At 51.2% G+C, this 26,387-nt stretch overlaps 1 protein-coding gene and 1 long non-coding RNA gene across 6 annotated transcripts; one reads left to right on the forward strand and one right to left on the reverse strand.

The window, feature by feature from the left end:
* Positions 1–1,250: 1,250 nt before the first annotated feature.
* Positions 1,251–20,265, reverse strand: ANP32A (acidic nuclear phosphoprotein 32 family member A). 3 transcript variants are annotated; one of them, XM_051796921.1, is made up of 8 exons: positions 20,082–20,265; positions 6,699–6,848; positions 6,440–6,562; positions 4,618–4,816; positions 4,317–4,403; positions 2,688–2,785; positions 1,677–1,737; positions 1,251–1,527 (listed from the first exon to the last, which is right to left on the reverse strand). In XM_051796921.1, the coding sequence occupies exons 1-8, from the start codon at positions 20,133–20,135 to the stop codon at positions 1,466–1,468; spliced, it is 834 nt and encodes a 277-aa protein (XP_051652881.1). In that variant the 5' UTR covers positions 20,136–20,265; the 3' UTR covers positions 1,251–1,465. The 3 variants fall into 3 exon arrangements, with proteins under 3 accessions (XP_051652881.1, XP_051652880.1, XP_051652882.1); XM_051796920.1 differs by having other exon boundaries at positions 4,317–4,415; positions 20,082–20,250; XM_051796922.1 differs by lacking the exon at positions 4,317–4,403 and having other exon boundaries at positions 20,082–20,250.
* LOC127475284 (uncharacterized) lies at positions 18,598–26,387 on the forward strand. Of its 3 annotated transcripts, none has more exons than XR_007906158.1 (5): positions 18,598–18,877; positions 19,533–19,894; positions 21,388–21,530; positions 21,731–21,852; positions 22,128–22,544. It is a non-coding gene; the product is annotated as an uncharacterized LOC127475284 (long non-coding RNA). The 3 variants fall into 3 exon arrangements; XR_007906157.1 differs by lacking the exons at positions 18,598–18,877; positions 19,533–19,894 and adding exons at positions 20,436–20,616; positions 26,373–26,387 and having other exon boundaries at positions 22,128–23,979; XR_007906159.1 differs by lacking the exons at positions 18,598–18,877; positions 19,533–19,894 and adding an exon at positions 20,450–20,616 and having other exon boundaries at positions 21,736–21,852.

Consider the following 26,387-nt stretch of genomic DNA (forward strand, 5'->3'; position numbering starts at 1 on the left):
GACAAACAGACATAAAACTCAAAGTTTGGCTCTTCTGGGAAAAAAAAACAAAAACAAAAACAAAAAAACCAAACGAAACAAACCAAAAACCAAAAAAAAAAAAAAAAAACCAAAAAACCAAAACCTGTTGCAAATGTATTTATACAGATGAAATATTGACTAGGAAATACAAGTCACTTCTAAAGCTATTTTTAAAGAGGGATATGAAAGTAAAACTGTACATTCACTAGGCATTTTCAGTCATTTTACTGACTTCCACTAGGTAAGAAAATACAATTTTAATTAGTATCTCGTGCTTGAGTGTATGAAAAGAAACCTCCTACCCTACATGCTGAACTGCCTCCTGGATTTAGGGGTGTAAAAAGTCTTTTTTCCAAGTATAGAGCACAAGTGGAAGTAGTTTCTCATCACTTAAAATCGACTCTATTGGTGTTATATATTACAGACCAAAATAGTACACACCTTATTTAAAAGGGTTGGAACATTTTTTTTATTACAATTGTCAAATTCATCTCACTAGTAACTCAGGAATTAGGAACACTTTTTATATATATTTATATATATATTTAAATGCCTGCCATTTTCAGTGTCTTGGCTGCACCTCAGCCAAAAAAAAAAAACCAACAAAAAACCCCAAACAAAACAAAAACAAAACTCCCCTTCCCTCCCCTCCAAAAAAAATTAAAAACAAATGGAAAAAGGAAAAAAAACACACAACACACAGGGCAGGGATTGCAAATTCACCCCCCAAAGCAGATCCAAAGGAACACCCCAAAAAGAAAAACAAGCCCAAGGAAAACATTTGGTCACTATTTACAAAGAGCAAAAAACCAAAAAAAAACCCAAAAAGCCAAGGGAGCTCCAAAAAGCAGGGAAAAGTGGCTGAAAATGGCAGTCATTCCCGGGGGGAAAGGAAAAGCACGGAGCAAGATGCCATTCTCACCCTGTTGCTGTGGAGGGATGGTGCCCTGCCTCGAATTCCAGCAGCAGTCCCCCCCAAAAAAATGCTTGTTGGGTGTTTATTTAACGAGTGGGAAAACCCCAACCTCTGCCACCGTCTCCAAGTGTGGGATTTGGGGGGTGAGCCGCCGGGCCCCAGCTTTTGGTTTGCATCCTTATTTTCCTTCCGGATGGCAAAGTTATCCACTCCAAGAATAAGAAACAAATTACCACTTGGTTTATACTCAAACTATTGCAGTTACAGGGACTAAAGGAAGGGGATTTAAAAAAGAAAAGAAATTTCCAATGAATAGGAGGAGGAGTGGCAGTAAAAATAGTATTTTATTCCCTTGCCCACCCAGTCTCTGCTTCTCCCTCTCGTTCCCACAGCAACATTACAATCAGAAAAAAAACAAAATAAAAGAAAAAGAAAAAAAAAAAAAGGGGTTGGGGGTGCAGGGGAGGGGAAATACAGGGTAAAAACAGTCAAATCACAATAGGAAAATTTCAAAATAGGTTCTTCAGTTTAGTCGTCCTCGTCCCCTTCGTCGTCAGGCTCTCGTTTCCTCTTCTGTCCCTGTTCTTCCTCTGCAAAAGCAAAGCAGCCTCGGTTAGCCCAGTGCTCCCCCAGCTCAGGCAGGAGCAGGGCATGGACACAGCCCTGCTTCCTGCAAAATTCCCCACTTTCCAAGCCCAATATCCCGGGTTTCTGCCTGGGAAAAGGGGCGGGGCCGTACCGGGCTCCTCCTCATCCTCGTCGTCGTCCACCTCGCCGTCGTTGTAGCCTTCCTCGTCCTCCTGGAATTCAGGCACAGGGGAAGGTCAGCAAGTGGGGCCAGGGCAGGAATTTTAACAGTTTGACAATTTAACAACTGTTAAATTTCACAGTTTGAGCATAAAATTCCAACGGGATTTTACAAGGGAGAAACGTCTTAAAAAGGAACCACTTCCCACACAGGTATAAAGGAACAACTGGAGCTGGGGATGGAATAACTGGGGGTTGGGATGGAGTAGTTGGGGCTTGGGATGGAATAACTAGAATTTGGGATGGAATAACTTGGGTTTGGGATGGAGTAATTGGGGTCTGGGATTGAATAAATGGGGTTTGGGATGGAATAAATGGGGTTTGGGATGGAATAAATGGGGTTTGCTACAGAACAACTGGGGTTGGGATGGAATAACTAGGATTTGGGATGGAATTACCTGGGGGTTGGGATGGAATAACTGGGGTTGGGATGGGATAAATGGGGCTTGGGATGGAATAACTGGGGTTGGGGAGGGAATAACTGGGGGTTGGGATGGAATAACTGGGGTTGGGGAGGGAGTAACTGGATTCTGGCACAGTTTCAGTGCAGAAAATCCCAAGGAATCACAAAATCACAGGTATGGAGCTGCAAATTTTGTTCCCATGTCCTGGGTTTAGTAAAACTTGACTGGTCAGAAGGTGCTCCAGGGGCAGAGTTAAATCCTGGACGTGCCCAGAGCCTGAGGAGCTGGTTTCAGGAGGCTGAGGAACAATTCAGGAGTGTCAGGGGAGGATCTAAGGCTGGAAGACAGGGAAGAACCTCCCATAATCCCACTTGAGCCCCATCCCAGATTTCTGCTGACAGCAAAGGCCTGTCCCAGCACCAAGGAACATTCCTGGGAAGAGCCTTGAACAGGGTGGGGGACTTAAAGTCCTCAAAACTGTCAGTATTTGGGGCATTTCTTGCCCAGCTGCTCCCAGCTGGAGCAAGTTCAATCCTCACCTCCTCCTCTCCACTCACATCCTCCTCTTCTCCTTCCTCCTCTTCCTCCTCATCTTCTTCATCTTCTACTACCTGAGCATCATCATCGTACTCCTCTTCTGCACAAACACAATGAACCACTCAGACATTTCCAGCTGATTTTTTAGGATGTTGCTGCCCCAGCTCTGCCCTCCCAGGGACACCAGGAGCCCACAGGGAGCCTTCCCTGGGGCCAGCAGAGGATTTTAGGGAGCTGTGCAGCTGCACCCCTGCTCTGGGGCTGCTCAGCCACTCGTGGAGCCTCAGGACTGGTGCAGCTCCAGCTGCTCCCCTTCCCATGAATATGCATTTTGGAGCCCGGGGGACGTGTCCAGCTCTCCCAGTGTCCAGCTGCTCCCACCAGGAGAGAGCAGAACGTCCCCCCCAGGAGTTGGGAACCCTCCCAGGGACCCCCCCCTGCCTTAACATCCCCCCAGTGTCACCCCCCGTCCATTTAGGGGGTCACAGCCCCTTTCCAAGGGGAAAGGGATCAAACACAACCACCCCACGTGCTCCGACCCGGAGCGTTTTCCCTGCTGCAGGAATGGCCTTTGGGAGCTTTTCCATGCATTTGTGTGGAAGCAGGCACTGCCAGGCCCTCTCAGAGCTCCCACTCAGCACTGAGGGAAAAGTGCAAGTGCAGCTGTTCTGCTTTTGCTGTGAGAGCTGGGTTTGGGATCCAGCACATTCCCCGGCTCCGGGGGCTCCTCCGGCCGTGCCGGGTGTTGGGGGCAGGTGGCACCTCCAGTTCTGGGACCCCCTCATTTCCCTGCCATTACAGGTTTGTTTGGGACCCCCCTCATTTCCCTGCCTCTAAAGGTTGGTTGTTCCTTCATTGCTTCAACACACACTCACTCACTCCTCTCTTCTGGCTGATCTCGTTTTGTCCTCATGGATCAGCCTCAGCTCCTTAATTCCTGCTGTTTTCCAGGTTCTCACCCTGCCCTTCTCCCTCTGCACATCATCCTTCTCACCCATTTCTGCCCAACACCCTCACCCCTGGCTGCTCTGTTCCCTGAACCCTCTCAGTGCATTCCCCCTGGTGCCTTCCTTCTCCCACCCTTCACTAGGGATAAAATCCACAGAACCACAGAATATGCTGAGCTGGGAGGGATCCACAAGGATCATCCAGTCCAACCCTTATCCCTACACAGGCCCATCCCCAAGAGTCACACCCTGTGCCCCAGAGGATCATCCAAACCCTCCTGGAGCTCTGGCAGCCTTGGGGCTGTGCCCACTGCCCTGGGGAGCCTGGGCAGTGCCCAACCAGCCTCTGGGGGAAGAACCTTTCCCTGAGATCCAACCAGACCCTGCCCTGGCACAGCTCCAGCCATTCCCTGGGTCCTGTCCCTGGTCCCACAGAGCTCAGTGCCTGTCCCTGGTCCCACAGAGCTCTATCCCTGGTCCCACAGAGCTCAGTGCCTGTCCCTAGTCCCACAGAGCTCAGTTCCTGCCCTTTGAGGACGTGGCTCTTTAGGCCCCGTCCATCTCTCTCCCCTCATTCCTTTGAGGACACTGAGCTGCAGGAGCTGCTGAGAACCCCAAGAGCTGGAAGCCAACCATCTCAGGCAGCCCCTGCACCCCTCAGGCACCCCCTCCACCCCCACCTACCATCCTCATCCTCCTCCTCGTCGTCCAGCCCCTCCACGTAGCCCTCGGCGTCCGAGTCCGGCGCTTCTTTGTCGTCCCGATCTTTCACTAGAGATAAGACTGAGAAAGTTGCTCTTTCAGGCCCTGCCCATTCCCCTCGTTCCTTTGAGGACACTGAGACACTTCTCCTTTACATCAGCCAGGAAGGAGCTGCCGAGAACACCCTTCTCTTGCCACCAAGTCAGAGCTGGAAGCAAAAGGCACCGAGAGGCGGCGTGTGGGTCTGTGACCCCGGGGCCCCCCGGCAGCGCCCTGCACGTACCATCCTCATCCTCCTCCTCGTCATCCAGGCCCTCCACGTAGCCCTCGGCGTCCGAGTCCGGCGCCTCCTTGTCGTCCCGGTCGTAGCCATCGAGGTACGTGAGCTGGGGCAGGAGCTTGAACACGTTTTCTCTGTAGTCGTTCAGGTTGGTGACCTCGCAGTTGAACAGGTCTAAGCTCTTCAGGTTTTCTAACTTTTTCTGCAAAAAACAGGGACATCTCTCGGCTCTCATCCCCTACAAAGCAACGGGAGCTGGAGGGAAGGCGCCCGAGGGATTCCCGTGGGCACAGGGGCGTTCTGGGGGGTTATTTGGGTTATATTTGGGGCATTTGGACACTTCTCTTCTAGACTGGGGTGGAGAGAGATCTGCAGGGTCTGCTGTGGGATCTGGGAGGGGTGAAGGACCTCCCTGGAGTTCAGCAGCTCACAAAAGTTTGGGAAGAGGTGATGGTGCTGTGAGGGACCACGCTGGGAATAAATAATATCCAGTCAGTAATTCCAAAGGCTCCAGAGCCAGTCAGGTGTACTGAAAGTTTGGGAAGAGGTGATGGTGCTGTGAGAGACCATGGTGAGAATAAATAATATCCAGTCAGTTCTCCCAAAGGCTCCAGAGCTGGTTCAGTGTATTGAAACTATTTCAGATGGAAGTAGGAACAGGGTATTTGGACACAAGAACTTTGCTAAGAGACGTTTGAAATACTTGAATGATTTTTACCTCAGTCTCTGGAAAATGAAAAAGGTGTAGAAATGGAATAGGAATTGATTCCTGGGGTTTTTGGTTGGGGTTTTTTTTGGAGGGGATCTGCACTGCCCACAGCACTTTATCATGTTAATAATAAAAGCACAGGAGTTGAGGGTTTGGATCCACCCTTATTAAGTATTTCTATCAAGGCTTATGACACATCTCCCTTCTGCAGTTCAGTGTGTGGAGCAACAGTGACACCGAGGAAACAAGGAGCCTGAAACTGGGAGAATTGGGACAACTGGGAGCACTTCCAGCCCTTGGAGTTTAACAGCTCTGCCCTTCCCTTCTGCTGAGGGGAAGGAGATCCACGATGGAACTGCTCCTGGAGACGTTGTAAGGCAGTGCTGTGTCTGGAGGGCAGATCCACAGCCCGTGGAGTCCTGGGAGCTGCGGGATTCCCGGGATTCCCGCAGGGTGGGGGAGCCCGGCCCAGCCCCGCAGCCACTAGAGGGACCCAGCGGCTCACCGGGAACAGGGACAGGGACCGGGATAAGGGCCTGGAGCCGGGACAGGGGATGGCTTCCCACTGCCAGAGGGCAGCGTTACATGGGATACTGGGAAGGGATACTGGGAAGCAATTCTTCCCTGGGGAGTGGTGAGGGACTGGAATGGAATTCCCAGAGAAGCTGTGGCTGTCCCATCCCTGGCAGTGTCCGAGGCCAGGTTGGAGCAACCTGGGCTGGTGGAAGGTGTCCCTGCCCATCCAGGACCTGCTTAAGGTCCCTCCCAGCCCAAACCACTCCAGGATTCTCTGGGATCAGGTCAGAGCAGCACAGGCCCTGCTCCCTGGGCAGTGTGTCCATGGGGGAGCTGAGCCATCCCTGCCCTTGCCGTGCAGCCAGGGGGGGAATTTGCTCCAAAGCTCAGCCAACCTCCCAAGAAACAAGCAGGCAGGGAGAGGGAGGGAGTTTTCTGGCTGGAATCAGCCCAGAGAAGCTGTGGCTGCCCCATCCCTGGGAGTGTCCAAGGCCAGGCTGGAGTCACCTGCTCTGTGGAAGGTGTCCCTGCCCCTTCCCACCAAAGCACACCAGGATTCCCTCATCCCCCAGCGGGGTCACCCCCCCGGCCCCGACTCACCAGAGGTTCTATTGTACCGAGATCTTTAATTTTGTTGCCGCTTAGATTTAGATGTGTGAGGTTTGGACACTTTTCTGCCAACACTTCCAGGCCTCCTGAGATTCTGTTGTCGCTCAGCTCGAGCTGAAAGGCACAGAAAGAGCTCGAGCTTGGGGTGCAAACACAGAGCCCGGAGCAAAGGGGATCCAGTTGTTTTTACCCAACTGGACACACGGTGGGGGGGAAAGGGAGGGGTTGGCCTGGGAGGTTTTTTATTTACCTTCTTAAGTTTGTTTAACTTTGGTAAGTTTGCAACTGAGGTTAAGCCTACGTTGATTGTACTTAAGAATTCCAGCTCCTCAAACTCATCCGTGAGGCCCTCGATTTTGCCTTCGTACGACCTGCAGTTGTCCAGAACGAGTTCTTTAACCTGGGGAGGGAAGAGAGGGCACAAATCAGGAAAAAATTCAAGGGATTCTGGGTATTTTCAGTGTCTGATCCCTCCTTTTGCTGGTCTGGGCAGCAGCGTTTCACAAACACCGGGATTTGGATTTGCTGCCTTTTTTTTGCAAACGACATCAACAGTTCAAAACATGTTCTTTCTTAATTCAATAATAATTTAAGTAACTGATTCTCTATATAAATATAGAATAAATTACTCATTTAAATAATATTATTAAATTATATTATAGATTAATGCTGGCTTAACCCTTCTGCTTGTGAGAAGCAGCATCATCTTTAATAAACACGAGTAAAAAGAATCCTAAAAAACCACGAAACCGAGTGAAAAGCATCCTAAAAATATGAAACCAAACTATCAATTTTTAAACTAACAACTCTGCCTCTCCACACAATTCATGGGTTGCTACAATATATTACTGGCTGTTAAAATAACTTCTTCCTGCAAGGAAGAATTTTTGGATCTTCCCAAGCCGGGTGTGCTCAGACACCCCCGAGAGCAGGACCTGGAGATCCTAAACCAGGTCATGTTTGATCCTCCTCTCCAGGGCAGCTTGATGGGGTATTTTAGGGAAGATCTCCAGGGAGGGATGTGGTATTTTAGGGAAGATCTCCATGGAGGGAACTCCTTTGTTGGGGAACAAAGGGACGTGTTTGGTGGTGCGGGAAGGGGAGGCTCCGTGAGTGTCACTGTCCCCTTATCTCCCCCACCCTGCTGCAGCAGGGGGAGGTGGAGATAATGTCCCCAAGGGTGGGGAGAATGTCCCCAAGGGTCTGGGAGCTGCAGACCTGCCCAACAAGCCCACGGGATGTTACAGCCCAGGGTTTGGGGGTTGTTTATAAACAGGTTTTTTTCTGCTGTTACCATCCACTGACCCAACAGCACTGATGGAAATGAGACCCCAAACACAGCCCAGCCCAGCTAAAACTGCTCCTTTTTCACTTAAACTGCTCATTGTTTTACTAAACTGCTCCTTTTTTACTTAAACTGCTCCTTTTTACCCCAAAGCTCCCAGGATTCACATCCCTCCCCAACCAACTTGAGCTTTCCTGGGCTCTGCACGATTCCTGTGGCTCCACAGGAAGGACCCCCCTCCCATTTGAGGAACAGCCTTTTCCACACCTCCCAGAGCATTCAGAGGGGAGAAATAACTCCCAGCAGATTTCCCTGGAAAAGCCCATCCTTGTGCTCGGTTTGTTTCCAGGTGGGAAAGGGAAGAGGTGCCGCTTCCCACTGGGAATGGGATAAAAAGGACCACGTGCAGAGACAGGAGGCCACTGCTGAGCTCACCCCAAGGACAGTTAACATGCAAATACTGCAATTCCTCCATTTTTATTCCTGCAATCCCCCTGCCCAGGGAAGAATCTGATGGAGTTTTCCAGCTCCAAATAACATCCCTAGATTTCTAATTAAATCCCAGGCACTGAAGTCAACAGGGAAGGGAGCCCAGAGCAACACAGAGCACAAGTGATTCATTGAGAGGAGGAGGAGCAGTGCGAGACAGGAAAGGCTTTTTTCCAAGGCTCCACGGTTTTCCTAGAGGAATTCTGACAGGGAATGGCTCCACCAAAGCCCTCCAGAAGAATGTGAGGGTGGGGAGAAGAAACCCAAGATCAAGTCCATGCTCCTGATCCCACATGTGACTATGGAAAAAAAAAAAAAAAGAGCCCCAAAACTCCCCAAATAAGCTACAAAATCCAAAGCACTCCCTGGTTTGAAATTTTAAAGCCACTTGCAAGGCAACTTTTTATCTTTTCACTCAACAGCATCTTTTTACTCAACAGTATTTGAGTATCAGGAGCCTCCAGCGAGATCAGTTTGGGGACAGACAGAGTCCTCTCGCTCATCTGCTCCACACACACCCCGAGTTCCCGCCAAAAAAGAAGGGAAAAAAGTCAAATAAAGCTGCATTTGCCCCTATCTGGGTCCCTGCTCGGCAGCAGGAGGGTCCTGCCTGCTCCTTTATCTCCCCTGGCCAGGGAGGAGGCTCAGCCAGCACCCAGGGACACCTTTGGGAGCTGTTCTCCAGCCCGGGAAGCTCCTGCACGAGGGGGGTTTTGCCTCATCCTCTTTGCAAGGAAGTTTGTGGGAATGCGGGAGGATGAGGGAAGGATGGAGGGGAAAGGCAAAAGGGGGCAAAGAGCACCCAAACCTCCCTGGGAGACAGAAACAGCACCTGCCCTCATCGAGGGAGGAGCCATCCATCCATCCATCCGTCCATCTGTCCATCCATCCATCCCTCCATCCATCCCTCTGTCCATCCCTCCATCCGTCCATCTGTCCATCCATCCTCCCCAAGGATGGAGAAGAGGCAAACAGGGAACTGGACAAAGTTTCCTCAGGAGCACAGAGGAAATTTGAGGCAGAGGTGGAAGTAGCCACGGATGCAGCAGGAAACCCTTAAATATGACAGGAGATGAGCCAACCTCTGCTTTTCCTTTGCTCCTTTTAGGATCCTGGAATGGTTTGGGTTGGGAGGGACCTTCGAGATCATCTCATTCCACCCCCACCGTGGGGGTTTTAGGGCAAGGCTGTTTCCTCTCTGCTTTTCAAAAAACTTTGATCCACAAGTTTCACATTCTCTTCTTCCCAGAGATCCTGGGCAATGGCACAGGCAAACAACTCCATCTCGGAATCCAAGTGGCCAGGGCTGGAAGCAGCTTGGTGGAGCTGGAGATTTATTTAGGGAAGAGCAGAGCAGGAGCTCCTGATCCTCCCCAGGAGAAACCACAGCAACACCACATCAGTGCTTTTGAGGCCAGAGGTGCATTAACAACACATGGAATCACCACTGGAACAACAGGATTCCAGCCAAAATTCCAGTCAAAACTAGGATGGTTTTATGCTCTAAGAGATTTATGAACCCTGTAGAAGACTCAGGAGGATGAACTGGGCTCGGGGGGCTTTTCCCGACTTCCCTGCCATGGGCACCCTCCCTGTCCCACAGGACCCCATTCCCTTCATCCAGTACAAGCAGTAGGAGCTCCCATACAGCTCTTGGAAGTGTTACATTCCCCTCATCCCACTCTCCTCCCCATGTCCTTAGGAACTCTCTGGTCCCTGTTCCAGTGGAGGTGCCCCAGGAAGCTCCAGGACTACCAGGGCACTTCTCCAAGGCTTTGGCTGCTGCCCAGAGATCCCTTCCCAACCCTGAGCCCCCCGGCTGGGATGCTGGGCCTCATCCAGGCTCACTCCAGCCATCGGTGTGAGGAAGGGAAGGGAAAGGTGACCTCAGGGAAGCCACATTCCAGCTAAACCAGCTCCCTGAACACAACAGAAACTCTGCAATCTACTCCTTGTTTGTGTTTCTGAGGCCTTTGTGATGTTAAGGAAAATTCCAGCTCCTGAATCACTCTCCAAATATCTGCACTTCCCTGAGAACACACAGCAAGGCTACAACTGTCACATCTCCTTCCTCACAGGATAAATGGGACACGACTGAGCAGCTCCTCCGAGTCCTGGAGAACATGTGGATGAGGGGAGGGGGATCCCACTGACATCCCTGCAATGCTGGGGATGAGGCTCTGGGGGGATGATTTGAACCCATCTGGGATTGAGTGTCCTCAGGAAATTTGTGTTCAGCTGCACCAAAGACAAGCAAACCCAACCTGCCGAGGTTGTGTATCCTTAACTCCATCCCTGCACCACAGAGCAGGGCCTGGAGTCAGCACTAACAGAATACAAACCACAGGACCTGCACTCATCATCCCAAAAAACTGCTACACGTGGGAAACAGTGGGAAAGCAACAGCCCACAGGCACCCAACCACCAGTGCCACCACAGCACCTACTGGGACAGCCTGGGAGGCACCCAGAGGTGAGAGGGTGGCACAAAAGCCACACAGGACATCCCAAGACATCCCCAGCCCTGACTGGATCTGTGAGAAAGGACCAGCAGTGTTTGGGTTGGGATGTCACACGTGGTGTAGCTTCAAATGCCCAGTGTCCCTCACCCAGCCTGGCCTGCCTTGTCCTCTAGGCTGCCCCTGTCCTGTCCTGGCTCAGGGTTGTCCCTGTCCTGTCCCTGTCCCTCAGCAGGTGCCCCCTGCTCCAGCAGGCACTTCCTGGGGGCTCCCTCCCTTCTGCTCTGTGTTCTCCCAGGATCAGCCCTTGGCTTTCCCGCAAGTGAGGAGATTCCTGCTTCTCCCCCCACCTCCCCAGGCCCCACAGTGGCCATCCCAGACTCTATTCCTGACAGTCCCAGGTGCTTCCAGCACATGCCACTGGGTCTGGTGGATGCCAGCATCCCTGAGCTCCTCAGGACTCCCCTGCCATCCCCCTGCCTGGCTGGTAACCAGGGCTCTGATCTCCCTGCACTCTGCTGGGTCCCAAAGGCACAGCCTGGATCCTTCCCAGCCCCGGATCCTTCCCGGCTCCTGAGAGCCTCCCCCTGCTCCCAGGTGAGCTGGACAGCCAGGGGGGAGCAGGGACTGCATCCCATGGAATTCCTCCCAGCTGACACCTGGGACCTGGCAGACAGACCACCCCTCTCTCCCTCATCCACACAGACACAATCATGGAATTACTATGGTTGGAAAAGCCCTCCCAGCCCATGGATCCCCCCTGGGCCCCATCCCCACCCTGTCCCCCAGCCCAGAGCACTGAGTGCCACGGCCAGGCCTTCCTGGGACACCTCCAGGGCTGGGCACTCCAACCCTCCCTGGGCAGCCCCTGCCAAGGCCTGACCACCCTTTCCATGAGGAAATTCCTTCTGATGTCCCACCTGACCCTCCCCTGGCACAGCTGGAGGCCGTTCCCTCTCCCCTCCTGGCTCCTCCCTCCTATCAGGGGGTTGTGGAGTGAGAAGGTCCCCCCTGAGCCTCCTTTGCTCCAGGATAAAAGAGGCCAAAGGGCAAAGTCTCCACTTCAGGAAACCCACAACCCATGGGCAGGAGATCCCAGAATTAGTCCCAAGTCCCAAAACCCGGTCTGTGGTTAAAGGCTTAACAAGGTGACAGAAGGACACAGTTGGGAATACAATTTTCCAAGATAAAAGGCGAATTTACAAGTACAAACCACCGGGAAGAGCAAAGGCTCCAAGAGCTCATTTCCATCACAATGGAGCAGATGCTCTCAAGTGTCCCTTGCACGTGGTACCCCAGGACAGAACATCCCACTTTGGGGTATTTTTATCAAAAAAAGGCAGGTGAAGACCAACCAAACGATCCAGGGGGGCACTGGGAGAGTCCTTCACACCTCTTAACCCAAGGGAAACCTTCTTTGGAAGTGGGAAGAGCTGTGGAAAGAAGGGAAGCGAAGCCCAAAGGATTTCTAAAAGCAGAGTCAGTTTTCTTCTCTCACACAAACACTTCTTCAGACCCCAGGGGTTGTGTCTTTGGGATGTTGTTGGTCTCCCAATCCTGGCCAGTCCACACAGAGCCCTGTGTGTCCCCCCAGGATGGAATGACCATCACTGGCTGCTGTCACCAGGCTCCAAGAGCTGTGTGCTGCTGGGTCTTGGATGATATTCCAGGTCTGTTCTCACCCAGACTGGGATCTGGAGCAGAAATGGGTCTCCTCAGGCTTCTAATCCATGGGATTTGTGCAGCAGGGTTAAGAGGAGCCAACCCTCCACAGTCACAGTGTCCTTGGGTTTTGGCATGGGTTTGGCAAGGCTCAGGATTTAGGAAGGAATTCTTCCCTGTGAGGGTGGGGAGGCACTGCAATGGAATTCCCCGAGAAGCTGTGGCTGCCCCAATCCTGGAAGTGTCCAAGGCCAGGTTGGAGCAAGCTGGGCTAGTGGAAGGTGTCCCTGCCCATGGCAGGGGGTGGGACTGGATGGGCTTTAATGTCCCTTCCAGCCAAAGTCATTCCATGATTCCATGGCAACACCCCAGTCCTGCAGGAGCCACCCTTCCTGCTCTGCTCCACAGCGATGGTGAGGAGACGATGTTCTCCACGCTCCTGTTGGAAGCTTCCCCCAAAATTCCTACTGGACGTTATTCCAACTGAATTCCAATGGAATGTTGCGTGAATTCCCGATTCAGATCCCATCTGGAATGTGACCAGGCCAGCAAATGCTCAGGTGAAGGGCCTGTGAAAGCCTTGGGCTGAGAGCTGCTCTGGACACTCAAAGACATGACTCAAGGTCTGCTCCAAGATGATCCAGGGACCACCAAAATGTAACCAACTTCAACAACCAAATTTACAAAGAATAAATAAATAAAGATAAACCTCCCATGTGCCACTTGCCACCTGCACTCAGGACAGACCTTCAGGGAGAGCCTCCCACAGTCCCACCCCAGAGCAGCCTCAGGCCACGCCGAGCTCAGCTCCTGGTGGAAAACTGCCAGGAAAGAGAACCTGGAGTGTCCCCAGCCCCAGCTGGAGCAGCTGCTCCTGGATGTGCCCAGGACACACCTCAGGAGCTGTGTGGCCCTGCCAGAGCTCTGCCCACGTGGGCAGGGCCCCCTCCAGCCCTGGCGTGCTGCCCCCGGGCACGAGGGAGCCGGGCAGGTGCCACCGCTCCGACCGCTGGCCCGCGGCCACCGGGATTCCCCTTCCACTGGGAATCCTCAGCTGCTCCTTCCCAGGGTGCCTGGGGATCAGGACCTGCCCACAAACACAACCAGACCCGACAGGGAAGGGGCAATTCCAGTGGTTTGACCTCCTCTTCCTCCTCCAAGATCCCAGAACAAGGCACCAACCAGGGCGTGGTCCTTCCTTATCCAAACCACCCCATGGATTTGGATTGACCCCTTCCAGGCTCTACTGGGAGTATCTGAGATGGGATAAACTGATTGAAGTCACTTGTATAACTCAAGCAGTGAGCCACGGCCACCTCCCTGGCACAGCCCCTGCAAACTGGACTCCATGAGCCCTGGGGGGCCATTCCAACTTGTAACATTCTGGGATTCTGGGAAATCCCAGGACAGGGAGAAACGCTGCAAAAATGGCCACATAACACCACTCAACCCCAACCCCAACCCCAACCCATGCTCATCACCAAACCACGGCCTCGGGTGCCCAATTCTTGTACCAAGGTCACGTGAAGGCACTGCTGGAGCTCCACATCCCCCGGGGTTTGTCAAAGGGATGCAACCTCAGGCTTTCCCCTTGGAATGTCTCTCTCTCTCCTTGGAAACTCCAGCACTTTTAAACACCCCCAAAAGTGGCAATTCAGCATCCCAGGATCCCTGAGGGTGGAAAAGCCCTCCAGGATCATTGATTCCACCCTGTCCCCCAGCCCAGAGCACTGAGTGCCACGGCCAGGCCTTCCCTGGACACCTCCAGGGCTGGGCACTCCAAACCTCCCTGGGCAGCCCCTGCCAAGGCCTCACCACCCTTCCTAGGAAGAAATTCCTGCTGATGCCACCTTTCAAACTCCCCTCACTCCGGCTGGGCTCTGTTTAGGCTCATCCCACAAGGATTGGTGTCCTGTTCCTGGAGGATCCCACATCACCCCGTCCCAAGGGAAAGGAGCAGGGGAGAGACACAGGAAACTTCTGGTGTTTTCTTTACTTGCTTGTTGTTTTGTGCCTTGTTTTCCTTATTTTTTTTAAACTCCAAGTTGCTCCACGTTCAGAGCGAGCTCTGGAAAAAACTCTGGCTCAATAAATAAAGGTTTTTACCCTCCAATATTTTACATCACACAGCTCTAAACCCCGAGAGCGAGACAAAGGGATGCTCCAACTCATTTTACTCCGTCAAACTCCAAATATTTTAGACAGACCGGTTCAAAGATGCCAATAAACAGCTGGATCGTTGCATTAAATGCTTCTCAATATTCCCATTCTTGCTCTCCAGCTGGGATCCCTCTGCTCTGCTCCTGGCTGGAGTGGGGGACTCCACGGATCGCTCCAGCTCCAGGTCTCAGTTTTGCCACTTCCAAAGCGCTTTTCCTCCACTGCCAGTTTTGTAGGAAATCAAACAGAAGGAAAAGCCAAGGTTGCTTTGCCCTTTCCACTTCCCAGCTCTCCAGGTTGGGATTTGGAGCCTTTGGCAAGGGCTGATATGGAGACACATCCAAACCAAACCGCATTTTAACGAAGGGTAATTTTAAGGACTAATTAGGACACGTTGACAAGTCTTACTTGGACAAGAGGAGCTTTTCCTGGCTTTTTTATGGCTTTGAAGGGAAAGTGCTCAACCAAGTCCATGGCCTCCACCAGAACACAACGTTTACACTGGGGTGTAAAGGCAAACCATGGTTTTTTCCTTCTTTTTGGAATTCTTTTAGAATTGTGCTTCCATGAGCTCCAGGACTCATTTGAGCAACCCCATAAAACGCCCAGACTCCGTATTTATGGGTTATTTTGTCGGAAGGACAGCGGAGCAAGAGCAGACAGGGAAGGGTTCTGTCCAGAACAAGTGGAGCAGTGTCCCAGAAATAGCTGGGAAGTGTCCATCATTCCAGAGCACAACATTCCTGCTCTCTGTTCCCACCTGGGATCTGCACTTGTGGTGGACACAGAGGGTTTGGTTCAGTGACTGGAGCTGTTTGTCAACCCAGACTCTTCTCCCTCCCTTCCTGGCATCCCAGGAAAGTCCTGCTCCGTTCCAGGCACAGCACCAGGATCCCAGAAACGCTGGGAATTCCGGTGCCCAAAGCACCTTCCCTTATTTTAACTCATTCAAACTCCACACCATGCGTGTTCCAGACACCCAAATCCTTAATTTCCAGCTTCTCCAACATCTGCCCGGCAAGAGGAGGGAATAATGCCCAGAATGAATGAAATGGGACTGATCGATCAACGCCAGCTTCCCTGGATGTAAATATTTACCAGGAATCACTCAACACCGGCCTTATGGGATGTAAATATTTAAGGAAGCAGCCAGGGATGCCTCTGCCACCATTCCACGGACATTTAAAGATGTGTCATCAATGAAGATAAAATGATCTTTTAAATACAGCAAAACAGAAAGTATTTTGAAAGCCCTAAATCCCTTTAAAAACCCTAAGTGGTTTTGGGGCACACTTGGAGCAGAACAGCAGGAATGTGTATTTATTTATGGAGATATAACACACAATTCCTGCTGCAAGGAGGGCTTGGAAGAAGGCTTTTCCCCCTCCTTTTTCCACCAATTTTTGGGCAGGACAAGAACTTGTTTCTTCAGGAAATGCATTTCCCGATGGAAAACAGCAGAATTCCATCAGCTAAAGCCCTTAATGTGTTTTTTCCAAGCAAGAATTTGGAGACACACCTGAAGCAGAGGGAGAATCTGTAACTGTGGCTGCACTTCCCAAAATGTTGGTCAACAGGGAATTCTCACAAGTTGTGAAGTAAATTCACCATCCCAGAAAAATGGGGAAACGGGAAGAGTCCCAAAGAACTTCTCTGCAGCCACAGGCAAGGCCTAAATATCATTTAAATGGTCGTGTGTCACTTTAAACTCTTCAGTGCTCTTTTAAGTGTCACAGCAAGGAACCAGCTTGAGGAAAAAAAGCCTTTTTTAAATGTATTTTTCACTTAAAAGCACTTTGTAAAGATGTTTGCATCCAGAGTTAATATTCATCCCCCACACCAAAAAAGAGAAATCAGAGTGTCAGGGAAGTTTTAAAGCACAACAGAGTCAGAACTGTGAGAAATACTCCGAGTCCCAGTCAGTGTTCTATCACTGCCCCAGTCCTGAGCTGATAAAGGACCAAATCCTCACACTAAAGGCTCAGTTGTAAAGCAGAAAAGCTGAATTTTGTGCCTAATTTTAAGCCCCACCTCTGTGTCCCGCAGCCAAGAGCCTTAAAACTGACTCTGCTGGGCAATACTGGTATTTGAGTGGTGATTTGATGATGGGAATGAACAGGAATGTCCAAAAATATGCCCAGGTGAGCACTGCCAGGTGATGGTTGGGGAGGAAAGTCAGGTAAAATAACTCAAACCGTTTCTGCAGGTGGTTAATTATGATAGAAAATGATATTGATAAGATAAACCCAGTGCCAATTCTACACCAACTGCACTACTGTGACTAATAATGTGATAAAAATGGAAATATCCAGGCAGAAAGGAGATGAACAAACTCAATTCTGGCTGTACAACACCCAGAAAATCCACATCTCAACCCCCAAACCCCACACCTTTCACCAACACTGAATTCATGGGAAAAATGGAGGGAGAATTTAAAAAATAAACAACTGAAGACGAGACTAAGGAAGAAATATCTCCCATATCATCCACTTCAGGACATTTATAGTAGGTTTTATTAGTCAAGATGGAACTTTATGGGATTATATGACTTAACAGCCCCACGTAACAAGCTCAGCTGCACAGGAACACACAGAATTCCATATAAAAGTTGTTTCAGGCAGATCAACCCATAAAATATTAAATACAGGCTCAGAAAGAAACACAACACCCCATCAACATCCTATTATTTACCTCTGATTTACAAATATATCCTTTTTAATTACAGGATATATTAAATAAAAGATACATCACAGAACCAAAGCACACATTGGGTACAAGCTCCAAAATAAGTATTTTCGGGGGTATTTTCACCAAGATTTATTTACTTTACATGTGAAAGCTGGGAAATAATGACCCCCACAGAAAAAAGCAGAAATACTGACAGTGAAAGATTGAGGAAAAAATTCCCAGAACCATCCTGCTCGTGCCCAAAGACTGACTAAAATCCATAAATAAACGACTCTGGCACCGGGATCAATCCTAAAGCCCAGTTCCAGCGGCTGGATTCGGCCGAGTTTGATTTTAACAGGTAATTTTAGAGCAGCAGAGTTCCAACCACACACGCTCGATTCTCCCCAAAAAGCACGTGCAGGCAGCCACAATAAACACATCTGGAACAACACGGAACAACATCCCCGAGTGGCACCTTCATCCCCATTCCTAAAAAAAAACAGGAAGGATTTGGGCTGGAAGGTGGGATACGCCAAACTCGCTGCTAAAATTCAAGGCCGGCAGGTTAAAAAAAAAAACAAAAAACAAAAAGCAGCAGCGACAGGTTGAATAATGCCGATTTTCCAGCTGCCTCCTGCCCATCCCCGAGCGCTCGACTCGGAGCTCTCTCGGAACTTTCTTTGGCAGGAAGGCAAAAAAACAAACTGAGCAGAAAGCGAACAAAAATCCAAGTGTGGAGGTGGGGGGAGGAAAAATAAAAAAATCGAGTTTATACCTGAGGAGCTTCGCCTCGCTTTTTTTTTTTAAAGCGTTAAAAGTCTGTGTTTAAGATGGTGAATAAGCCCCCAGGAGTAAGGGAGGGGGTGGACCGGGATAGGGCGAAAAGGGCGAGAAATTATTAAAAAATCGCTTTAAAATGTCAAAAATAATAAAAAAACTATTTTAAATTTTTTAAAAATAATTTAAAAAAAAATCGTTAAAAAATACGGTTAAAAATAGCAGAGGACCCCTGAAGCCACACAGACCTACCTCCCCGCAGGGCCCTGCCCAGGAAGAAGGCGGATTCCCGGCTCCCTGCCCGGGGGGGGCTCCGCCGGGCTCCCCCCGCCCCACACCCGGCACCGACCCCGCTCCCGCCGCCCTCCCGGTGCCCCGAATATTCGACAAAACCCCTGGTTTCGAAAGCTTTTTTTACCCCGGCGCGGCCGTCCCGAGCCTCCTCCCGGCCCCGCGCCCGGCGACAAAATGGCAGCGGCGGCGCTGCCCGTCATGTCGGAGGGCGCGGGGCGGCCCCGCCGCAGCGCCGCCACATCGCCTCACAAACCCCCGCGGGCCGAGCGGCGGCGGAGCGGGGAGCGGGGCTCCCTCACGGCCCCTCACGGAGGAGGAGGAGGAGGAGGAGGCGAGGGAAGGCGGGGGGAGCCCAGAACATGGCGCCGCGTCCTACTTGCGGCGCTACCCCCGCCGCCTCACGGAGCCCCCGCGCCCCCCGCGCCGCGCCGGGGATGGCGGCGGGAGCCGCGGCCGCGCCGAGCCCTCCTCCCTCCCCCGCTTTCCCCGGCCGCCTCCTCCTCCTCCCTCCTGCTCGCACACGGGGAGTTTTTTAAACTTTAAAGCGCACGTTCCGCCGCCCCGCGCCCGCCTTTGTCCCCCGGACAGCGACCGGGCGCGTCCCGCCGCCCTGCCCCGGGCGCTGCCCGCTGAGGTACGTTCGGCTCCCGTTCGCCCCCCGCTCTCCCCCTGCCCGCGACCCTCCGAGGGGCTGCGGGGCCGCGGCTCCGGAGCCCTCCCCGGCACCGTGAGGGGCCCGCCGGGGTTGGGGGGGACGCGGGGAAGGGGCTTCCCCGGCGCGGGTTCGCGCCCCGCCTGCCCCCGAGCGGGCACCCCCCGCCCACTCTTCTGGGGTGGTTTCCCTGGTTTTTTGGGGGGTTTTCTCCCCACGCCTCGTCCTTTCCCCCCCCCTTATTTTCTTTCCTTTTTTTTTTTTTTTTTTCTGTCCTGCCAAAGTTTTTCTCTCTTCCCCCGTTTATTCCGCCAGACGCGGAACAACAACCTGAAGTCCGGCCCCGGGGGGAAGGAAAAGGGGGGGAAAAGGGGGGAGAAAAGGAAAAACACGCACACACATCCAGCCTTTTTGTGCGTGTGTGGGGATGGAGGGGGTGGAGAGTGCGTTGATTTCTTCCAATATTTTTTTTTAATTATAATTATTATTATTATTATTCAACGCTCGCGCTACCGGGGCGGCGATGCCCCCATCGCCCCGTTTAAAAAAAAAAAAAAAAAAGGGGGGGGAAAAAAAAAAGGCAAAACCCAACCAACGCCAAGCATTGGTTTAAAATTCTTTCCTTTTATCTTCTCAGCATCTGGAGAGAGGGAGAGAGAGAGAGAAAGGGCGCGTTCATGAGGACTACAAAGTTACAAATATGGCTCCCCAGTCTCTCTTGCCTGATCACTGCAAAGAAATGAAGACGCACTTTAAACTAAACCATTCGCAACTCACTCGCAGTCCTTGTCTGCCTCTCCCTGCCCAGCACCCTGCACAAATATTTGCGAACTAAACACGCCGAGAGAGAGAGGAGCGAGCAACTTATTTTTTATTTAACGCACGGCGAGCCCCCCTCCGAGGCATCGCAGCCCGGCACGGGCAGGAGCGGCCGCGGGTCCCCCCAAAGCACCCCGGGCACCCCCAAACCGGGCTGCACGGCCCCCTACACACACACAGGTAGGCACCTCAAGGGCAGCAGCGGCCCCGCCAACACCAACGCTACACCCTCTCTCCCCCTCCCCCCAAAAAAAAATAAAAAACCCACGGGATGCCTTTTTATTATTATCACCATCATTATTATTATTATTATTATTCTCATCATCATCACCATCGTTAATTTTTTTTTTTTTTTGGCATTGCTTACATCTGAGGGCGTCCTGTTCCGCAGCTCTAAGTGGATCCTTTTCTTCATGTCCATGTCCGTGGCTGGCGGTGCTGGCGCAGTGACCCCTGTGCGGACCCCCCCGGTCGCGGGGCGCGGAGGGACTCGGGCTCGCCCAGCGCCGCTCGGAAGCCCGAGCGCAGCACCGCGGCGGGCACTAACCTGATAACCGCGGGGGCGGGCGCTCGGGGGGCTCGGGGCCTGACTGACGGCGCCCGCCGCCAATCGCCGCGCGCCGCCGCCGCGCCCCGGCCAATGGCGCGCGCCAGGCGCGGCGGAAGCCAATGGGGGAGCGGCGTCGGCCGGGCAGGGGGACAGCCCGGCCCCGCGCCGAGCCTCATTCCGCGCCGCTGGCCGAGGGGGACGGAGCGGCTGTGGCTGCGGCTCCGCGCGGGGAAGCGCTGCGCCCGCTCCGCCCGCCCCGCTGCGGCCGCCGGGGGAGGCGGCGCGGGGCGGGAGCGGCGCTAGAGCCGGAGCCGCGCCCGGGCAGGGGCGCGCAGCCAGGAGGGAGGGAAAGGTGCGGAGCGGGGAATGGCGCGGGAATGGCGCGGGCCCCGGCGGCGGGGGGCGGGCGGAGCGCGAGGGGCGGGCGGAGCGCGGGGAGGGGCGGCGGCGCCGCCGCGGCGGCTCTGAGGGAGCGGGGGGGGGGGGGTGGAGAGGCCGCTCGGCGGGCCGGGGCCGTCCTCAGAGGGGAACCCGCCGCCCTCGGAGGGGAACCCTCGGGCGGGGGGCGCGGGTGGTGCCGCTCGGGCCGGGGTGGGAGCGGCTCCGGAGGGACCGGGGCGGTAGGCGCTGGCCGTGCCCGGGAATGCCCGACGGTCGGTTCTCCCCCCAGGGAAGCGCCCCGGAGGTGTTGTGGGTGCGCCGAGGGGCGGCGGGAGCCTCGCAGGGGCTCGTGTTGTGTCCAGTTGTGGGATGGAGAAGGGGCAGGGCCTGCGTGGCCGAGGAGGGCAATCCTTCTGTTCCTCAAGGGAAGAGGGACCGAGAGGGAGTTTTTACAAGAGTCTGGAGTGACAGGGCAAGGGGGAATGGGTTCAGACTGAAATAGGGCAGGGTTTGGTTGGAATATCGGGAAGGAATTGTTCCCTGGGAGGGTGGGCAGGCCCTGGCACAGGTTGCCCAGAGAAGCTGTGGCTGCCCCTGGATCCCTGGAAGTGTCCAAGGCCAGGCTGGATGAACTTGGAGCAACCTGGGACAGTGGAAGGTGTCCCTGCCCATGGCAGGGGTGGGACTGATGAGCTTTAAGGTCCCAGCGCAAACCATTCCATGATCCTGTATCCTTTCCCAGGCAGCTGCAGGGATGAGGTGCCAGCTGTGCCCTGGCAGGGCTCTCTGTCAGGTGCCAACCTCCACACCTGCTCCTCTCCATGGACTTGTGACCGGTTTCATCACACCCAGGGCACTGCTTCCATCAGGTGAAGCAGCACACAGGTAAACTGGGCTTCATTCCCTGCTGAGATTCCTGCCGGGCCCTTTGTGCAGTCCCTGGGGCCTGGGGGGACTCACCTCCACCTCCCCTGGCTCAGAAAGACAGGGCTGTAAAAATCCCTGAGAGTTGTTAGAAAGATTTGATACTTGGTATCAAAGATGAGAATTGGTGAAAAACTCGGTCTTACCAAAATACTTTGCAGTGCAGGACAGAGATGAAGCTTCACCTGTGTCTGTGGATAAACTGCCATGAGTGTGGGTGACAACTAAGCAGGAATTCTGTTGGGAGAGTGAAAGGAAAAGGTCCAGCTGGATCCAGCTTCAGGTAAAAATTATAACTTATAGTGCAGTGCCACTGGTATTCTGCAGCAGGGTAATATTTTTGAGATGGTTTAGGGCCTTCTTATGATTTAGCTGTTGGAACCATCAAATTTTGGTTTTGGGTGTGCCACAGGCAAGATATTCATTGTTCTGTGGCTCTGATTCCAACATGAGGGAACTCACTGCATACAGTTAACATCTTAAACCTTTACAAAACATTTAGGACTTGGGGCTGAGGGTGAATTTTATTTTAGCTCTGTTTTAAATTCTCCTTTCCAGGTGTGACCAAAGGTGACCCCTGGGCTGAGGCTGCAGGAAGGTTTGGGCTGGAATTTGTTTTCGTGGAACGGGTGAAGACCTTTGGAAAAGAACTTTTGTCAAGGAAACAAACTGTTTATAAGTATATACTCAAACAAGGAGTTTCTGAGAGTACAGACAGGCTTTTCCCTTTGTTTTCTCAGAAGGAAACAACGCTCTAATTATTTATAGTTGTGTAAAATGCCCCCCTATGAACTCTTGGGGGGAATTTATTCGGAGTTCAAAGTCAAAATTAAGTCTTTAAAACTTGTTGGTTGTCCCTCTGCCCTTTTCATGTGCACGTTGCTGGGGAGTCTGGGAACTAAAAATAAATGGAAATGTTTTGCAGGATAAATATCTTGAGCATCTTATCAAACTGGAAATAAATTTTAAATAACATTTTTGCAGAGTACAGCTTTTTCTTAACAAAAAAAAAATCTGGTCACTGGGCAGATCATACTTTTAGGGTATAAAAAAGAAAGTCAAACAGCTTTAAAAATGGATGTGATTGCATCACTGAAATTTAAGGTTTTTGTTCTCCACGTGCTGACACAATGGGTGTGGAATCCCTCCTGGAATCCTTACAGGAGTGGAGCAGGAAAAGCTGTCTGAGCCCTGCTTACTGTGCTGGGAGCTGCTCTGTGGCATCCCTGGGAGATTAAAATGTTCTCCATTTCTCTCTGTGCTCTCTGGGTTTTAAGGCTGAAGTACAAAGGCACGAACGTTGTGAGTAATCAGTTGGTGTTGCATTTTTGGACACAGTTCACATGTTCCTCCAAGCTCAGAGTAATTTGTTGTTAATTATGTGAAAAGGAAGTTCTACGCATGGTTTAATATTAAATTAAATATTGAAACAATCTTTAGAGGAACTCTTGAGGCCTGGCTGAGCCCGAGATGTGTTTTCATGTGCTGCTGTGTTTTCATCTCTCAGTTCTTTCCTGATCCAGCTTTAAAAACCGTTTAAATAACAACATTTTGGGCAATCCGTTGATTTCATCCCCAGTTTGTGTTTTGCTGTGGATCACTCACTTGCTTTTGGGTTTGGGTTTTTTTTTCCCCTGTTTGTTTTTTAACAGGAATTGTTTGGTTGTTTTTTCTCGGTTTTTAAACAGGAAGTTATTTCTTGTTTGTTTTATTTCTCGTTTTTATTTCTTGTTTGTTTTGAACAGGAATTGTTTGGGTTTTTTTTTTTTTCTGTTGCTGACAGGAATCCTTGGAGGCTTTTTCCCTTGTTTGTTTTCCACAGGACTCCTGCAGCCCCACATCGACCTGGTTCCATATGGAGGCTCCTGGACATTAAGATACTCATCCCATGTGGAATCCTCCTGGATTCTGTGTGTGTAAAACCCCTGGATTGCTGAGCATTTGCTGGAAGGAGCTGCTGGTTGTTTTTTTGTGCCTTATAATACCCCTTTGTGGCTCAGTGGGGTCCTGTTTGTCCCTGCTGCCTCCACACAATACATTCCTTCATGTTTGGGGCAACATCTTCCTCATTCCCTGCTTTGTATGCAAATCTGGGAATGGCACAGGGAAAACTCCCTTCTTGAGCCTTCCCTCTTCTCCCTTCCCTCAGCAGAGCTGGAAGATGGTCAGTGAGGAGAATTCAGACCAGTGTTAATCACTGGGATCCAGGCATTCTGGGGCAAAGGGGCAAAAATGAGCACTGGGAAACAACACAATTTTTTTACAACACCAGTTTGTGCTTTGAGATCCTTAAAATCTGTTTTGAGCAGCATTTCAGGTGGGAAGTTGATGCTCAACCGGGAAATTCGGACAAGAAATGAAGAAAATGGGATTTAAAGCCACGTGTGCAAGGGGAAGGAGCTGCTTGAAGGTAGAAAACGGGGAGAAAAAGAGAGAAATAATTCTGGGATGTCTCAAAAACTACCTTTTTTCCCTCAAAATGGAGTACAGGTGTTAAATCCCTTTTTTTTTTCACCCTCTGTTAAATATATTTTATGTTTCCTTCCAAGACTTGTTAAGATGAGGTTTGAATATTACTTGTTTTGTAACAACATTCAGCATTTTTTTACTGCTGCTGCTTGTCCTGCCTGTGATCAACTTAAACACTTTGATAAAATCTCATTAAAGGCAAAAAAAATTAAGGGATTAGCTCAACTGCTGGATAAATCTTCAGGATAATTTGGGGAAAATTGTGTGTAAAACATGAAAGAGAAGAAAAAAATAGCACAACTTGGGAGTGAAGTGAGCAGCTGATGCAGCTTTACTGACTGGTTTGTAGGGAATCAAAAGGAAAGAACTTGTTAGACCTGTGAGAGGGTGGAAAATCAGGTTTTTGGGGGTTTTTTAGGCCCGTCATAAATCTGCGAGTGTGTCAACACGGAAGGAGGAAAAGAACTTAGGAGATCCTGGTAAAGTTCCTGAAAAAAGAGGGTAAGCTCAGCAGAATAAAGCCCGGAATCAGAGGTAGGAATGAAAAAAGTCAGTTTTTAGGGCAGAATCAGACAGTTACAGACAAATGAAAAGCTGCAGCCGTGTGTTGGTGTGTTTGTGACTGAGGGGGAGAACAGGCGGATACAGGAGCGGTGCCAAAACTCAGGTGTGGAAAGTGAAGTTTATTGCAGGAAGTTCGCAGGGCTGGCTGAGCAGCTGTTCCTGAAGAGGACAAGAGACACTTGGAAGATGAATTAAACCAGGAAATTTGGGGATTCTGTGCCGTTGGGATAGACCCAGAGGTGTTCAGCTGGTTTTCACGGCAGTTTCCCCGAGCAACGCGAAGCGACCGGAACACGACGGCGGGGTTTCCTTTGAGGAATCTGTACCCACCTGTGCTCTTTGCCAGGGAAAACCAAACAGGGTTTGGTTGTGGGTTTTCCCCTTTGCAGGTTGGGATGCAGCAGGAGGAATTCCGAGCTCTGGGACCCCCCGGAGCAGCGGGAATTGCTCCTTGCCCGGCGCGTGCGGCACCGGATGCGGGAGCTTCCAAGTGGGCCAGTCGGAGCGGAGGAGATGAAAGTGAGGACAGTTCTTGGGCAGGGATTTCCAGAGGAATGTGATTCATGGGATAGCTCCTGGGGTAATTAGGGCTGCAGCTGCTGTGGGAACCTCTGCCAGGACTAAAAAAGTCCCTGGTGGCCAGAGGAGCGTCAGGGGAAAGGTGGGAGGAACAGGAATCACCTCCGGGCACTGCCAGCTCCACCCCGGGCACAGGCACAGATCCTGCTCCCAGGATCCCCTCAGCTGGCCAGGCTGGGAGAATCTTGGAATGCCAGGTGGGTTTGTGTCCTCTGTAAACACCAGTGAATGGCAGGGATGTAAAGGGACTGAGTTACTGGGATAAATCCCACAGAATTCCAACAACAACCCAGCCCTGCAACACAAACACCTTTTATTTGTGCACCTCATTCCACAAGGTTTTGTTTCAGGAATCCTTTCTTTCAGTCCTATAATAAATAGGACTTTTCAACCTCTCTGATAATACTTTGATATTCCTTAATTTTAGGTCACAATTTTCATCTGTTGATATTTATTTCCAATTATGTTGAACGGAGCATTTTAGATTTGATCCAAAATGAGTGAAGAGCTCTTTAAAAATTTGGAGGGAAAAGGGATAAGGAATATTCTGCTTCCTTTTAATATACATTTCTAGTTTAAATCTTTTACTGGGAACTGGGGGCTTGTGAAATACTAACCCCAGAATATTGTTTTCTCTCACTAATGTGCCATCAAACCTCACTTTTTTAGCACTCAGAGTGCAAATTCCACCTCTCGTTGGCTGCAGTGGATTCCTACCCACTGAAATTCAGGCAAAAAGTCCTACACCAACCCTACTACAGGATTAACTTTACTAGAGGAAAGCAGGGTGAAAACTGATTATTTTAAAAATTTTAAATAATTTTTTTAAGTCAATTAAAAAATAGTTCTAAAATGAAGCAGGTTTAAAAAAGCTCATTTCATGCCAGAGTGTTTTTCCTCAACAACTGGGTCCTCACAATCTCCAAAGTAGGTTAATAAATAGAGTTTAATAATCCTTTAGTTTCTTTGTGGCTTCATTTTCCTGCTTAACATGAAGGTCCGGGGTGTTGAACATCCAGTATTTTTTTTCCTGAATGCACAAACAACGGGATACGAAATTCCTGTTATATCCAGCACCCTGAGAGAGGATTTTGGCAACGGATTGGTGATGGGAATGTTGGTGGGATCATTCAGAACGTTGGGTAAAGTCTGTGAGATGCAGAACTGGGGGAGGGTTTGTGCCCATTTTAGGTGAGAAGGTTGAGG

The sequence above is a fragment of the Manacus candei genome, unplaced genomic scaffold (assembly GCF_025592945.1).
Source record: "Manacus candei isolate 608988 ecotype Guabito, Panama unplaced genomic scaffold, ASM2559294v1 h1tg000046l, whole genome shotgun sequence".
In the NCBI taxonomy this organism is placed as follows: domain Eukaryota; kingdom Metazoa; phylum Chordata; class Aves; order Passeriformes; family Pipridae; genus Manacus; species Manacus candei.

Excerpts from the sequence above, each read along its gene's own strand:
- ANP32A (XM_051796920.1), bottom strand. The coding sequence starts at position 20,135 with ATGGACATGAAGAAAAGGATCCACTTAGAGCTGCGGAACAGGACGCCC. Across the intron at positions 4,416-4,617 it reads CGAGGAGGAGGATGAGGATG|TCTTATCTCTAGTGAAAGAT; the intron begins GTACGTGCAGGG and ends CAACTTTCTCAG. Across the intron at positions 1,738-2,687 it reads ATGTGAGTGGAGAGGAGGAG|GAGGACGAGGAAGGCTACAA; the intron begins GTGAGGATTGAA and ends CCTGAATTCCAG.